This window comes from Aegilops tauschii, chromosome 4, assembly GCF_002575655.3.
Source record: "Aegilops tauschii subsp. strangulata cultivar AL8/78 chromosome 4, Aet v6.0, whole genome shotgun sequence".
NCBI classification, from domain to species: domain Eukaryota; kingdom Viridiplantae; phylum Streptophyta; class Magnoliopsida; order Poales; family Poaceae; genus Aegilops; species Aegilops tauschii.
This window is the reverse complement of record NC_053038.3, coordinates 253,016,749-253,031,788: the sequence shown is the minus strand read 5'-3', so window position 1 is coordinate 253,031,788 and position 15,040 is coordinate 253,016,749. Positions and strand designations below refer to the sequence as shown.

The 15,040-nt window shown below is 48.3% G+C and overlaps 1 protein-coding gene across 1 annotated transcript; it reads left to right on the top strand.

Moving 5' to 3' along the window:
* The first annotated feature begins 14,228 nt into the window (after positions 1–14,228).
* On the top strand, positions 14,229–14,540 carry LOC141021804 (uncharacterized). Its single transcript, XM_073497653.1, has one exon. It carries the CDS (start codon positions 14,229–14,231, stop codon positions 14,538–14,540), a length of 312 nt encoding a protein of 103 aa, XP_073353754.1.
* The last annotated feature ends 500 nt before the right edge of the window (positions 14,541–15,040 follow it).

Below are 15,040 nucleotides of genomic sequence, written 5' to 3'. Positions count from 1 at the left end.
TTAATATAGCTCTAAAGATACTCCACTGTAGTTTCAGGAAGAGGAATGTCCTTGCCATGTACAATGTCCGAGTGAAGTGACCATATGCGGCAAATGAGCATATGATCATATCTCTAACCTGCTCCCTGCATCCCGGCCAATGCGTTTAATATCCACACTTTACTCGTGGCAATCAGTAGTGAGTTATCTGGCAATGGTCACATCGGTCGCAGCAACTCCCAGTTTTTTAAATGGTCACCGGAGGGGGAGAAGGTGTGACGCCCCCGATTCAATCATACACGCAAATGTGTATGATCAAGATCAGAGACTCGCGGGAAGATATTACAACACAACTCTAGACACAAAAATAATACAAGCTTTATATTACAAGCCAGCGGGCTCGAATACATCAGCTCGAATACAAAAGAGTCAACGAAAGCAACAATATCTGAGTACAGACATAAGTTAAACAAGGTTGCCTAAAGAAGGCTAGCACAAACAACCACGATGATCGAAAAGGCAAGGTGATGTAGGGTGGAAACCCTAGGGCCGATCTTTCACGATTGGAGCAGATCCTATGAAGAACATGAGGGGAAACACAAGGGGAAAATGAGAGGTATAACTCAAACTACACAAGATTCGATTACACATGTGCTAGATCCTCGAAACACAAAGAGATACACGATGCACGATCAACAAAGGATGATATAAGTAGCAAGTTCTTCTCCGTGAGGAGGTCTTGAGGGTCTTCCCGTTAGGGGTCTTGATTCCAAGATGGATCTTCTCCGTAGAGGCCGCGGTCTTTCTCGATGAAGTAGATCCGGATGGATGAGCAAAGCTCTATCTCTTAAATAAGCTATCACTATGCTAATCCTAGAGGAGGAGGAGTATATATAGTATAAGGATGCGTTTGGATGCTGGACTATCCCTCCGTGGGACAGGGATAGCCATTTTTTACCTGGATGACAGTCGTTAGGATCACGGGCGAGTTGGGATAGCGTTGGCCAGATGCTTCGAATATTCGCCCAAAACACGGCTACGCGTGTCCGCGAGAATCTCGCGAATGTGGGCATCCCGCCGCGCTCAGGGGGCGCGAAGGCAGCCCGCGAAACATTTTTCGCCGCACTGTCTATCTCTTTTCCCCTTTGGCCCTTTGCATCTCGGATCTCTCTTCTCTCCGTTGCAACGGCGGCGGCAGATCGAAGCTCGACGATGACGGTGAGCACGCAGCGGCACCGGCAGATTGAAGCCCGGGGACGACGGTGAGTGCGGAGCGGCATGACTCTCTCCTTCCTTTGCTTTCTCTCCTCCTTTGTCAGCAGAGGCCATGGCGGCGGCGGCCAACACAGGTCAGTGTCGCGCGCGGCCGCCGGAGCCCTACGGATGGGGGCGCTGGCCCTGCTTCTCTCCGTCCGGTGCGCCGGCTGTGCTCCCCATGCGCGGGTACTGCGCGTGCTGCACCGGCCCTGCATCTGTCCGGCAGGTGCGCATGTTGTGTGCCCTGTGAGCAGGTGCTGCGCGCGCTACACCAGCCGTGCTAGCTGCTTGGCGCTGCTTGCTGTGCGTGCTACGCCGGCCTTGCTAGCTGTGCGGCCAAACTTGCTGCGTGTACTGTGGCGGCCATATGTACTGATGTGTGCTTTCTCCATTGATTTTCTATCCAACCTGCTGATCATTTTTTGTTGATTTTTTGTGCTGCAGCACCTCGGGTCAAAGGCGACAGGGAAGTCAGGGACTACTACATCTTCTGACCCCAAAAAAGAGGCTATCCTCAACCAAGATTCAACCTTCAAACCAAACAAAACATAGGCTAACCTCATCCATCAACCAAACTGAAATTATGGCTATCCTTATCCTGCTGGATATGGATGCCATAGCCACCCTAGCACGTCCCTTTAAACAAACGCATCCTAAGTGGACGAAGGGGTACATGGGCCTCGGCCCAACATGCTGTCAACACACAGGCGTCGGATGTCCGACGGCTACTGGTCGTCCGGTGGCTCGCGAGGGTCCAAACGTCCAGTACTTGTCGGAATTCCGACGGTTTGGCTCGGGATGGTTGGCGTCGGATTTTCGGCCGGCGTCGAACGTCTGGGGCGTCGGTCGTCTGGTGGTCTCCATACTTCTGGCGTTTTGGTTCTGTGATGGTGGTGTCGGTCGTCTAGAGGGCTCGGCCGTCCGGGGGATGGAGCATGTCGGACGTCCGATCGGTGTCGGTTGTCCAGCCACTGGAGCGTGCGCAGGCTAGGACTCGGCTGGCTGGCTAGAGCTCACAGGCGTCGGACGTCCGACGAGTACCGGTCGTCCGGTGGCTGTCAGCTTCAGGCGGCTTCTTCTCTTGGTCCTTGTACTTGGTGTCCTCGCCGTCTTGTCCGTTGGGTGTAGCTGTTCCATGGCTTTCCTCCAAGCACCTGATCACACATAGGGTCTCCGCTTAAGGTAGTAGCCATGTTTCATGGCCAACTGGCTCCCCATGGCCCTCGCCGGCGTGCCGCACGTCTGGCTGCTCAACTTGTCGGGATCCTCTGTGGCCTCCTGGGAGAAGCTGCGCGATCTCTTCGTCGCGCGCTTCGCAGGACCGGCGCCCCTCGCCGTTGCAGCCCTCCTTGGTGGTTCGCAGGCGCCGCCCACGGATCGCCACGTCAAGCAGTTCCTCCGCCAAATGGGTGCTGCCCGTGTGCAGTAGGGGGCTCCTCCGGGATGGGCGGCACCCAAGGTCGACCTCACCTTCGACTCGGAGGACCATCCGGCGACCACCGCAGGCTCGGGCACGCTCCCAATGCTCTGCACACCCACCATCTGCAACGTAGTGGTTACCAAGACCCTCATCGATGGCGGAGCTGACCTCAACGTGCTCTCTGTGGAAGCTTTCGGCTTGCTCCACGTACCGCACGGCCGGCTCCGTCCCACCAAGCCCTTCTCCTGGGTAGGCAATGGTTCCACCAGCCCCCTAGGACAGATCCGCCTCCCTGTCACCTTCGGCACCCGCGACAACTACCGCACCGAGCTTATCGATTTCGACATCACTCGCATCGGCCTTCCGTACAACGCCATCCTCGGGTACCCAGCCCTGGTTAAATTTATGGCGGCAACTCATCCCGCCTACAACCTCATGAAGATGCCAGGGAGCAGCGACGTCCTCACTGTGGCTGGAGACCAAGGAGGCCCTGACGGCCCTCAAGCTCGCCTTCAGGGCCGCGGCGGCATCGCACCCCGCAGGCGAAGCAGCACCTGGGGCCCAGGGGGCTGCGCCGGCGAAGAAGAAGCGATTGTTCTCTCAAGATCGGGCCAAGACGAAGCAGGTGCCGGTCGACGAGGACGGGGCCTCAGGAGCCACCTTCACCATAGGTGCCGACCTTGCCCCGGACCAAGAAGCGGCATTGGTGAATTTCCTGCGCACGAATAAGGAGGTATTCGCCAGGGAGCCCCAGCAGCTGGTTGGGGGCCCGAGGGGGGTAATCGAGCATCACCTAAGGGTGTGCCCAAATGTGCGCCCGATGAAGCAGAAGGCGTGACGATAGTCCATAGAGAAGCAGTACTTCATTTTCCAGGAGACCCGCAAGCTGCAAGAAGCAGATGTCATCCGCGAGGTTCGGTACCCGGAGTGGCTGGCGAACCAGGTCGTCGTGCCCAAGAAAGGAGGGAAGGAACGCATGTGCGTCAACTTCACCAACCTCAACAAGGCCTGCCCTCAAGACCCATTCCCACTTCCGCGCGTTGATCATATCGTTGACTCCACCGTCGAGTGCGACTTGCTATGTTTCCTAGATGCTTTCTCAGGGTACCACCAGATCAAGATGGCGGTGCAGGACGTAGAGAAGACGGCCTTCTTAACCCCGTGTAGGGTGTACTGCTACACCTGCATGCCGTTCGGCCTGCGTAACGCGAGGGCGAACTTCCAGCGGCTGATGCACATCGCTCTAGGCCGGCAGCTCGGGAGGAACGCAGAGGCCTATGTCGACGACATTGTAGTAAAATCTCGGTAGGCAAGGACCCTCATCCAGGATCTGGAGGAGACCTTCGCCAGCCTACGTAAGGTGGACCTGCGGCTCAATCCGGAGAAATGTGTGTTCGGTGTCCCCTCAGGTAAGTTGTTGGGCTTCCTCGTGTCGCACTGGGGAATCGAGGCGAACCCAGAGAAGGTCAAAGCGATAGAAGAGATGAGCCTGCCGCAGACTCTCAAGGAAATGCAAAATCTGGCGGGCTGCGTGACCTCGCTGGGGCGCTTCATCTCCAACTGGGGGAGCGCGCCCTCCCGTTCTTCAAGATGATGAAGAAGGGCCGATTTGAGTGGACTCCGGAGGCCGAGGCGGCGTTCCAAGACCTCAAGAGATACCTCACCAGCCCGCAAGTGATGGTGGCGCCACGTCCTCTCGAGCCCCTGGTGCTCTACCTGGCCGCCATGCCTCACTCAGCCAGCGCAGCGCTGGTGGCCGTCCGGGAGGAGCGCCAGGCCAAGGACCTGCCGTGCGGCGACACACAGCCAATCGAGATGACGCAGCACCAAGACGGCGCTCCTGAAGCCACCGCAGCGTGATACGTCTCCAACGTATCTATAATTTTTGATTATTCCATGCTATTATATTATCTGTTTTGGATGTTTAATGGGCTTTAATATGCTCTTTTATATTATTTTTGGGACTAACCTATTAACCGGAGGCCCAATGCCAGTTTCTGTTTTTTTGCCTATTTTAGTGTTTCGCAGAAAAGGAATATCAAACGGAATCCAAATGGAATGAAACCTTCGCGATGATCTTCCTTGGACCAAAAGCAAACCAGAAGACTTGGAGTTGAAGTCTGGAACGCCACGAGGCGGCCACGAGGCAGGAGGGCGCGCTCGGGGGGGGGGGGGGGTAGGCGTGCCCCCCACCCTCGTGGGCCCCTCGTAGCTCCACGCACGTACTTCTTTCGCCTATATATACCCTTATACCCTAAAAACATCAAGGGGGTCCACGAAACCACTTTTCCACCGCCGCAACCTTCTGTACCCGTGAGATCCCATCTTGGGGCCTTTTCTGGCGATCTGCCGGAGGGGGAATTGATCACAGAGGGCTTCTACATCAACACCATAGCCTCTCGGATGAAGCCTGAGTATTTTACCACAGACCTTCGGGTCCATAGTTATTAGCTAGATGGCTTCTTCTCTTTTCTTTGATCCTCAATACAAAGTTCTCCTCGACATTCTTGGAGATCTATTTGATGTAATACTCTTTTGCGGTGTGTTTGCTGAGATCCAATGAATTGTGGATTTATGAACTTGATTATCTATGAATATTATTTGGTTCTCCTCTGAATTCTTATATGCATGATTTGATATCTTTGCAAGTCTCTTCGAATTATCGGTTTAGTTTGGCCTACTAGATTGATCTTTCTTGCAATGAGAGAAGTGCTTAGCTTTGGGTTCAATCTTGCGGTGTCCTTTCCTGGTGACAGTAGGGGCAGCAAGGCACGTATTGTATTGTTGCCATCAAGGATAAAAAATGGGGTTTATATCATATTGCTTGAGTTTATCCCTCTACATCATGTCATCTTGCCTAATGCGTTACTCTGTTCTTATGAACGTAATACTCTAGATGCATGCTGGATAGCGGTCGATGTGTGGAGTAATAGTAGTAGATGCAGAATCGTTTCGGTCTACTTGACACGGACGTGATGCCTATATTCATGATCATTGCCTTAGATAACTTCATAACTATGCGCTCTTCTATCAATTACCCGACAGTAATTTGTTCACCCACCGTAATACATTTTATCTTGAGCGAAGCCACTAGTGAAACCTATGGCCCCCGGGTCACTTTCCTATTATATTGCATCTCTTTTATTTACATCGCATCTCGTTTACTATTTTGCAATCTTTACTTTCCAATCTATACAACAAAAATACCAAAAATATTTACTGTACTATCTTTATTAGATCTCACTTTTGCGAGTGGTCGTGAAGGGATTGACAACCCCTTTATCGCGTTGGTTGCAAGGTTCTTGATTGTTTGTGCAGGTACTAGGTGACTTGTGCGTTGTCTGCTCCTGGATTGATACCTTGGTTCTCAAAAACTGAGGGAAATACTTACGATACTTTGCTGCATCACCCTTTCCTCTTCAAGGGAAAACCAACGCACGCTCAAGAGGTAGCAAGAAGGATTTCTGGCGCCGTTGCCGGGGAGATCTATGCCAAGTCAAGACATACTAAGTACCCATCATAAACTCTTCTCCCTCACATTACATTATTTTCCATTCGCCTCTCGTTTTCCTCTTCCCCACTTCACAAAGATTTGCCCCTTTTCTTCGCCCTTCTTCCATTCGATCTTATGTTTGCTTGTGTTGCCATGTGCCTGCTATTTGCTTGCATCTTCGCTTGCTAAAAAACTATTGTTATGGATCCTCATCCCCTTGTTAATCTTTTTAAAAGATCCAATTATGAAGAACCAATTGCTAGTGAGTTGAGTGCACTAGATTATCTTGATGAGGTTTTGCTTGAAATTCATGAATCTGAAAATTGTGATGAAGTGTTGAAAGAAGAAATTTATGAAGTGATTCACGATAGCTCCTTGAATGAAAAGCATGATTGCAATGATATTATTTTAAATTCTGTTAATGTCAATTGTGCTAATAGTATGCAAAACCCTAAGCTTGGGGATGCTAGTTTTGCTATGTCCACTACTTCTTGCAATGATCATGATTGGGGTGATTCTTCTTACGATCTTGAAAAATCATTTAAGCCCCATGATGAATATGAGATTGATAATAATGTTTGCAATAATACTGAAAGTGGGTTTGGAAGAGTGTCAACTTTAGATCCCACATATTTGGATAATGTTCAATCTTATAAAGTTTTTGACAAAAGTGGGTTCGGAGAGGTCATGACTTTATTTTATGATAATCCCACTATTTCTGAAGAGTATCAACTTTGCATGCATGTGGATCATGAAGAGAAAATTTTATGTGATAGCTATATTGTTGAATTTGAATACGATTCCACATGTAATTATTATGAGAGAGGAAAATATGGTTGTAGAAATTTTCATGTTACTAAATTACCTCTCGTTATGTTGAGATTGTTATTGTTTCTAACTTCTTTCTTGCATATGCTAGTTTTTGCTTGTCTTGATAATTTATTTGCCTATAAGATGCCTATGCATAGGAAGTATATTAGACTTAGATGTGTTTTTCATATGCTTATGATGCTCTCTTTGTGCTTCAATTCTTGTCTTTCATGTGAGCATCATCGAAATTATCAATGCCTAGCTAGGGGCGTTAAACGATAGCGCTTGTTGGGAGGCAACCCAATTTTATTTTTTGTTAGTTACTTTTTGTTCCTGTTTAGTAATAAATAATTCATATAGCCTATGTTTAGATGTGGTTTTATGTTTTAATTAGTGTTTGTGCCAAGTAGAACCTTTGGGAAGACTTGGGTGAAGTCTTTGCGATCTTGCTGTAAAAAACATAAACTTTTGCGCTCATGAGATTAGCTGCCATGTTTTACTGGAGAGTTCTTTTAGGTTGATTATTTTTTAACATGATTAGTAGACAAATTCCTCACGTCCACCAATTTATCTAAGAATTTTTGGAGTTCCAGAAGTATTCGATTTAGTCAAATTGCTACAGACTGTTCTGTTTTGACAGATTCTGTTTTTCGTGTGTTGTTTGCTTATTTTGATGAATCTATGAGTAGTATCGGGGGGTATGAACCATAGAGAAGTTGGAATACAGTAGGTTTAGCACCAATATAAATAAAGAATGATTTCATGACAGTACATTAAAGTGGTGGTTTATTTTCTTATACTAACGGAGCTCATGAGATTTTCTATTGAGTTTTGTGTTGTGAAGTTTTCAAGTTTTTGGGTAAAGATTTGATGGATTTTGAAATAAGGAGTGGCAAGAGCCTAAGCTTGCGGATTCCCAAGGCACCCCAAGGTAAAATTCAAGGACAACCAAAAGCCTAAGCTTGGGGATGCCCTGGAAGGCATCCCCTCTTTCGTCTTCGTCTATCGGTAACTTTACTTGGGGCTATATTTTTATTCACCACATGATATGTGTTTTGCTTGGAGCGTCTTGTATGATTGGAGTCTTTGCTTTTTAGTTTACCACAATCATCCTTTCTGTACACACCTTTTGGAGAGACACGCATGAATCGGAATTTATTAGAATACTCTATGTGCTTCACTTATATCTTTTGAGCTAGATAATTTTGCTCTAGTGCTTCACTTATATCTTTTTAGAGCACGGTGGTGGTTTTATTTTATAGAAATTATTGATATATCATGCTTCACTTATATTATTTTGAGAGTATTTTAAAACAGCATGGTAATTTTCTTTCACTATAAAATTAGTCCTAATATGATGGGCATCCAAGATGGGTATAATAAAAACTTTCATAAAAAGTGCGTTGAATGCTATGAGAAGTTTGATGCTTGATGATTGTTTTGAGACATGAGGATGGTGATATTAGAGTCATGCTAGTAGATTAATTGTGAATTTGAGAAATACTTGTGTTGAGGTTTGCATGTCCCGTAGCATGCATGTATGGTAACCGTTCTGTAACAAATTTGAAGCATGAGGTGTTTCTTTGATTGTTTTCCTTATGAGTGGTGGTCGGGGACGAGCGATGGTCTTTTTCTACCAATCTATTCCCCTAGGAGCATGCACGTAGTGCTTGGTTTTTGATGACTTGTACATTTTTGCAATAAGTATGTGAGTTCTTTATGACTAATGTTGAGTCCATGGATTATACGCACTCTCACCCTTCCACCATTGCTAGCCCTCTAGTACCGCGCAACTTTCGCCGGTACCATAAACCCACCATTTACCTTCCTCAAAACAGCCACCATACCTACCTATTATGGCATTTCCATAGCCATTCCGAGATATATTGCCATGCAACTTTCCACCGTTCCGTTTATTATGACACGCTCCATCATTGTCATATTGCCTTGCATGATCATGTAGTTGACATTCTTAATTTTTTCATACATGTCACTCTTGATTCGTTGCACATCCCGGTACACCGCCGGAGGCACGCATATAGAGTCATATTTTGTTCTAGTATCGAGTTGTAATTTTTGAGTTGTAAGTAAATAGAAGTGTGATGATCTTCATTATTAGAGCATTGTCCCATGTGAGGAAATAAATAAATAAATAAAAGAGAGAAAGGCCAAAAAAAGAGAAGGACCAAAAAAATGAGAGAAAAAGAGAGAAGGGACAATGCTACTATCCTTTTTTCACACTTGTGCTTCAAAGTAGCACCATGATCTTCATGATAGAGAGTCTCTTATTTTGTCACTTTCATTTACTAGTGGGAAATTTTCATTATAGAACTTGGCTTGTATATTCCAACGATGGGCTTCCTCAAAATGCCCTAGGTCTTCGTGAGCAAGCAAGTTGGATGCACATCCACTTAGTTTCTTTTGTTGAGCTTTCATGTATTTATAGCTCTAGTGCGTCCGTTGCATGGCAATCCCTACTCACTCACATTGATATCTATTGATGGGCATCTCCATAGCCCATTGATATGCCTAGTTGATGTGAGACCATCTTCCTCCTTTTTTTCTTCTCCACAACCACCATTCTATTTCACCTATAGTGCTATGTCCATGGCTCGCGCTCATGTATTGCGTGAAAGTTGAAAAAGTTTGAGAATACTAAAGTATGAAACAATTGCTTGGCTTGTCATCAGGTTTGTGCATGATTTGAGCATTTTGTGTGACGAAGATGGAGCATAGCCAAATTATATGATTTTGTAGGGATGAACTTTCTTTGGCCATGTTATTTTGAGAAGACACGACTACTTTGTTAGTATGCTTGAAGTTTATTATTTTTATGTCAATATGAAACTTTTGTCTTGAATCTTTCGGATCTGAACATTCATGCCACAATAAAGAAAATTACATTGATAAATATGTTAGGTAGCATTCCACATCAAAAATTCTGTTTTTATCATTTACCTACTCAAGGACGAGCAGGAATTAAGCTTGGGGATGCTTGATACGTCTCCAACGTATCTATAATTTTTGATTGTTCCATGCTATTATATTATCTGTTTTGGATGTTTAATGGGCTTTAATATGCTCTTTTATATTATTTTTGGGACTAACCTATTAACCGGAGGCCCAATGCCAGTTTCTGTTTTTTTGCCTATTTTAGTGTTTCGCAGAAAAGGAATATCAAACGGAATCCAAATGGAATGAAACCTTCGCGATGATCTTCCTTGGACCAAAAGCAAACCAGAAGACTTGGAGTTGAAGTCTGGAACGCCACGAGGCAGGAGGGCGCGCCCAGGGGGTAGGCGCGCCCCCACCCTCGTGGGCCCCTCGTAGCTCCATCGACGTACTTCTTTCTCCTATATATACTCTTATACCCTAAGAACATCAAGGGGAGCCACGAAACCACTTTCCACCGCCGCAACATTCTGTACCCGTGAGATCCCATCTTGGGGCCTTTTCCGGCGATCTGCCGGAGGGGGAATCGATCACGGAGGGCTTCTACATCAACACCATAGCCTCTCCGAAGAAGCGGGAGTAGTTTACCACAGACCTTCGGGTCCATAGTTATTAGCTAGATGGCTTCTTCTCTCTCTCTCTCTCTTTGATCCTCAATACAAAGTTCTCCTCGATGTTCTTGGAGATCTGTTCGATGTAATACTCTTTTGCGGTGTGTTTGCCAAGATCCGATGAATTGTGGATTTATGAACTTGATTATCTATGAATATTTTTTTCTCTTAATTCTTATATGCATGATTTGATATCTTTGCAAGTCTCTTCGAATTATCGGTTTAGTTTGGCCTACTAGATTGATCTTTCTTGCAATGGGAGAAGTGCTTAGCTTTGGGTTCAATCTTGTGGTGTCTGATAGAGGCAAAGGGTGTCCCGATCTTTCGATGAGATGATAACTATCGATTTGTGGAGACGACTTTGACGATTCGACTACAAACATGCACGATGTTGCGCCTTAGCAATCGCTAAACCAATCTCCGTGAGGTTACCGACGATGCCGGAAGCATGATCAGCCTGACCATGAAGGTCTATTCCTGCATGCAATCGAAGAACAAGCAAGAATATGATAACAACAATCTGAATATTGCAAATATGGATGAAGTATTGATAAAGGTGGGGATCCGGAAGCGGTCTTGGTCTGGTTGGTGGACACAAACAAAGTACATGAAGTTGCAATGGCTAACTTTTAACTAAACAAATCCCAAGGAAAAAGCTACTAGATGGATCTACTTATATAGGAGCAAGGGGTGGCGGCCAATGAGGTGGAAGGACGTCCCAAGATAGCCGAAAACTAACCCTAGGTCGTACAAGGCTCATGGGCCCAAGTGGAGGTGATGCAACACCTTTGGACTTCTTGTTCGACTCGGATTCTTGTGCAGCGTCAGATTGTTCGTCCATATCTCAATGTTCCAGATGAATTTGAAGGTTAATCTGATTGGGTTGGAAAGAGCACGAAATCTACTTTCCAACAAAAAAAGAATCACCCAATTTGGACTCCGTATGAAAAAGTTGTTGGCGTTTTAAGTCAGGTATGTCTGTGCAGTCTGAATCTGAATCCAGAACGTGAAACACTTGGACTCTATCTTCTCTTGGCCCAAAAGTGACGCGAGAGGACTTTTGGAACAGAACCTAAACTTCTCCTTTTCCCTTATCTTCATATGTGGATTGTACAAATGTCGCATACACATGCAATTAGACAAAACACAAAAGTGTGTGAAGTATTTTTGTTCTGGATAACATAAATAAATTATTGAATAGTTTGCACTAGAAATCACCTGACAAATATGCATGTATGCAATATTTTTGGTCGTATCCAAGGTAGTCATGTCCTCATCAGTGTCATTTCCCAGTGACAGTAGGGGCATCAAGGCACGTATTATATTGTTGCCATCGAGGATAAAGAGATGGGGTTTATATCATATTGCTTGAGTTTATCCCTCTACATCATGTCATCTTGCCTAATGTGTTACTCTGTTCTTATGAACGTAATACTCTAGATGCATGCTGGATAGCGGTCGATGTGTGGAGTAATAGTAGTAGATGCAGAATCGTTTCGCTCTACTTGACACGGACGTGATGCCTATATTCATGATCATTGCCTTAGATAACTTCATAATTATGCGCTCTTCTATCAATTGCTCGGCAGTAATTTTTTTTACCCACCGTAATACATGCTATCTTGAGAGAAGCCACTAGTGAAACCTATGGCCCCCGGGTCTCTTTCTTATTATATTGCATCTCTTTTATTTACATCGCATCTCGTTTACTATTTTGCAATCTTTACTTTCCAATCTATACAACAAAAATATCAAAAATATTTACTTTACTATCTTTATTAGATCTCACTTTTGCATGTGGCCGTGAAGGGATTGACAACCCTTTTATCGCGTTGGTTGCATGGTTCTTGATTGCTTGTGCAGGTACTAGGTGACTTGTGCGTTGTCTCCTACTGGATTGATACCTTGGTTCTCAAAAACTGAGGGAAATACTTACACTACTTTGCTGCATCACCCTTTCCTCTTCAAGGGAAAACCAACGCATGCTCATGAGGTAGCACAGCGCTAGTGGACGGCCAGGTTCCACTAAGGGGCGCTCCTGAGGCTATGGTTGCCCAAATAGGCGGCCCGGCTCCTGAGGTCTCCCAGCCCCAGGAGATGCCCCTGTCTCAGGAGGCTTCAGACTCCACCAACACTCCCGCCCTGGTCGAGCACCCGGTGTACTTCGTCAGCGCGGTACTTTGCAACGCGCGGGGCTACCCCATGCCGCAGAAGCTCCTGCTGGCGCTTCTCGTTGCCTCGCGCAAGCTGCGTCACTACTTCCAAGGCCACCCCATTAAGGTCGTCTCAGCTTACCCGTTGGAGAGGGTGCTCCGGAGCCCCAATGCTGCGGGAAGGGTCGCCGAGTGGAACATCGAAGTGCAAGCATTCCAGCTGGAGTTCAGCACCACCAGGGTCGTCAAGGGTGTTGCCGGACGGACGTTCCGGGGCCCGAGCCAGGCGAAGGCCGGTCCCTCTCACCTCGGACTGAAGCGCGACGATGGATCATGCACTTTGATGGCGCCTTCGCGCATCAGGGTGCGGGGGCTGGAGCCATGCTCATCTCTCCCACCCAGGACAAGCTCTACTACAGCGTGCAGCTCTGCTTCCAGCGGGGCGAGAAGGTCTCCAACAACATCACAGAGTACGAGGCTTTGATCGCCAGTCTTAAGGTTGCAGCAACCTTGGGAGTGAAGCGCCTCACCATCAGGGGCGACTCTCAGCTCCTTGTCAACTTCTCCGACAAAGTATACGAGCCAAAGGGCGAGCATATGGAGGCATACCTCGCGGAGGTGCGCAAAATGGAGAAGCAATTCTTGGGCCTGGAGTTACAGCATGTGCCTCGCGGCACGAACAAGGAAGCCGATGACATCGCCAAGAGGGCGTCCAGGCGCCTGCCCCAGGAGCCCGGCGTCTTCGAGGAGCGGCTCTTCAAGCCTTCAGCAGCACCTCCGTCTGCGGGGTTGGCATTGCCTTAGGAGGAGCTTCCCCCGCCACCAACCTCGGGAGCCCCCGCCTGTGGCCCGACCTCAGGAGCGCTTATACTCCTCGCACTCGAGCCTCAGGAGGAATGCTGGACCGAAGAATTTAAGGCATACCTGCTGCGAGGGGCCCTGCCAGAGAAGGAGGAAGACGCGGAGCGCGTGGCTCGGCAGGCCACAACCTATTCCATTCAGGACGGTGAGCTATACCGAAAACGATCGAACTATGTTTCCTTGCGATGCATCTCCAGGGAGCAGGGGTGTGAGCTGCTAGCCGACTTACATGGAGGGGACTGCGGACATCACTCGTCATCACGCACCTTGGTGGGCAATGCATTCCACAGCGGATTCTACTGGCCCACGGCACTCAACGATGCAACCGAGCTGGTGAGACCCTGCGAGGCTTGCCAGTTCCATGCCAAGCAAATCCACCAGCCTGCTCAAGGCCTCCAGACCATCCCGCTTTCGTGGCCATTCGCGGTCTGGGGGCTGGACATTATGGGTCCATTCCCTCGAGCGCCAGGGGGCTACCGCTACCTCTACGTCGCCATCGACAAGTTCACCAAGTGGGCGGAGGTGGAGCCGGTCTGCACCATCCCTGTTGGCTCAGCAGTCAAGTTCATCAAGGGCCTCGTGAGCCGGTTCGGAGTCCCTAATCGCATCATCACCGACAACGGCTCGCAGTTCACTAACAATCTCTTCAAACATATTGTGCTAATCTTGGAACGCAGATATGCTATGCCTCAATGGCACACCCTAGGAGCAATGACCAGGCCGAGCGCGTGAACGCGGAGGTCCTGAGGGGCCTTAAAGCGAGGACTTTCAAGAAGAAGCTCGAAGCCTGCGGCAGGGGTTGGCTGGACGAGCTCCAGACTGTGCTGTGGTCCATCCGCACCACCGCGACCAAGCCAACCGGTGAAACTCCATTCTTCCTCGTCTATGGAGCGGAAGCGGTTCTCCCACATGAGGTATTGGCATTTGACGAGGCACGCCAGGACGCCACGTGGGGGATGGACCTCGTGCTGGGGGAGGAATGCTGCCGTCAAGCCTCACTCTGAGTGACAAGGTACTAGCAAGCGCTGCGGCGGTATCACTGCCGCAGCATCCGCTCCAGGATGCTCGAGGTGGGTGATCTCGTCCTACGGTGGGTGCTCTCCAGGGAAGGGATGCATAAGCTTTCACCCATGTGGGAGGGCCCGTTTAGGGGCGCCCGCGTCTCCAGGCCTGGCGCCGCGCGCCTGGAGACGCAGGACGGGATCTCCATCCTGAGCGCCTGGAACATCCAGCACCTCCGGAAGTTCTACCCATGAAGCAAGGCCCAGTGCCTGTGAAGGTCTCCGCTCGTGACACTCTCACATAATAATGAGTGGGGCTGCACACGCCCTGAAGTCTCCAGAGTGCCGCCCTCCGGCCTCGGGGGCTCCCTCCCACGTCGTAGTGGCAGCACTTAGCTCCGCGCTAGTGAGAAGACTAGACTAGGTGCCGGACACGACTGTTCATTTGCTTTCTGTAGCTGGTTTGCAACTTTTTAATGAAATTTGGAGTTTTGGCGTTTCTC

Excerpts from the sequence above, each read along its gene's own strand:
- LOC141021804 (XM_073497653.1), top strand. The coding sequence starts at position 14,229 with ATGGCACACCCTAGGAGCAATGACCAGGCCGAGCGCGTGAACGCGGAG.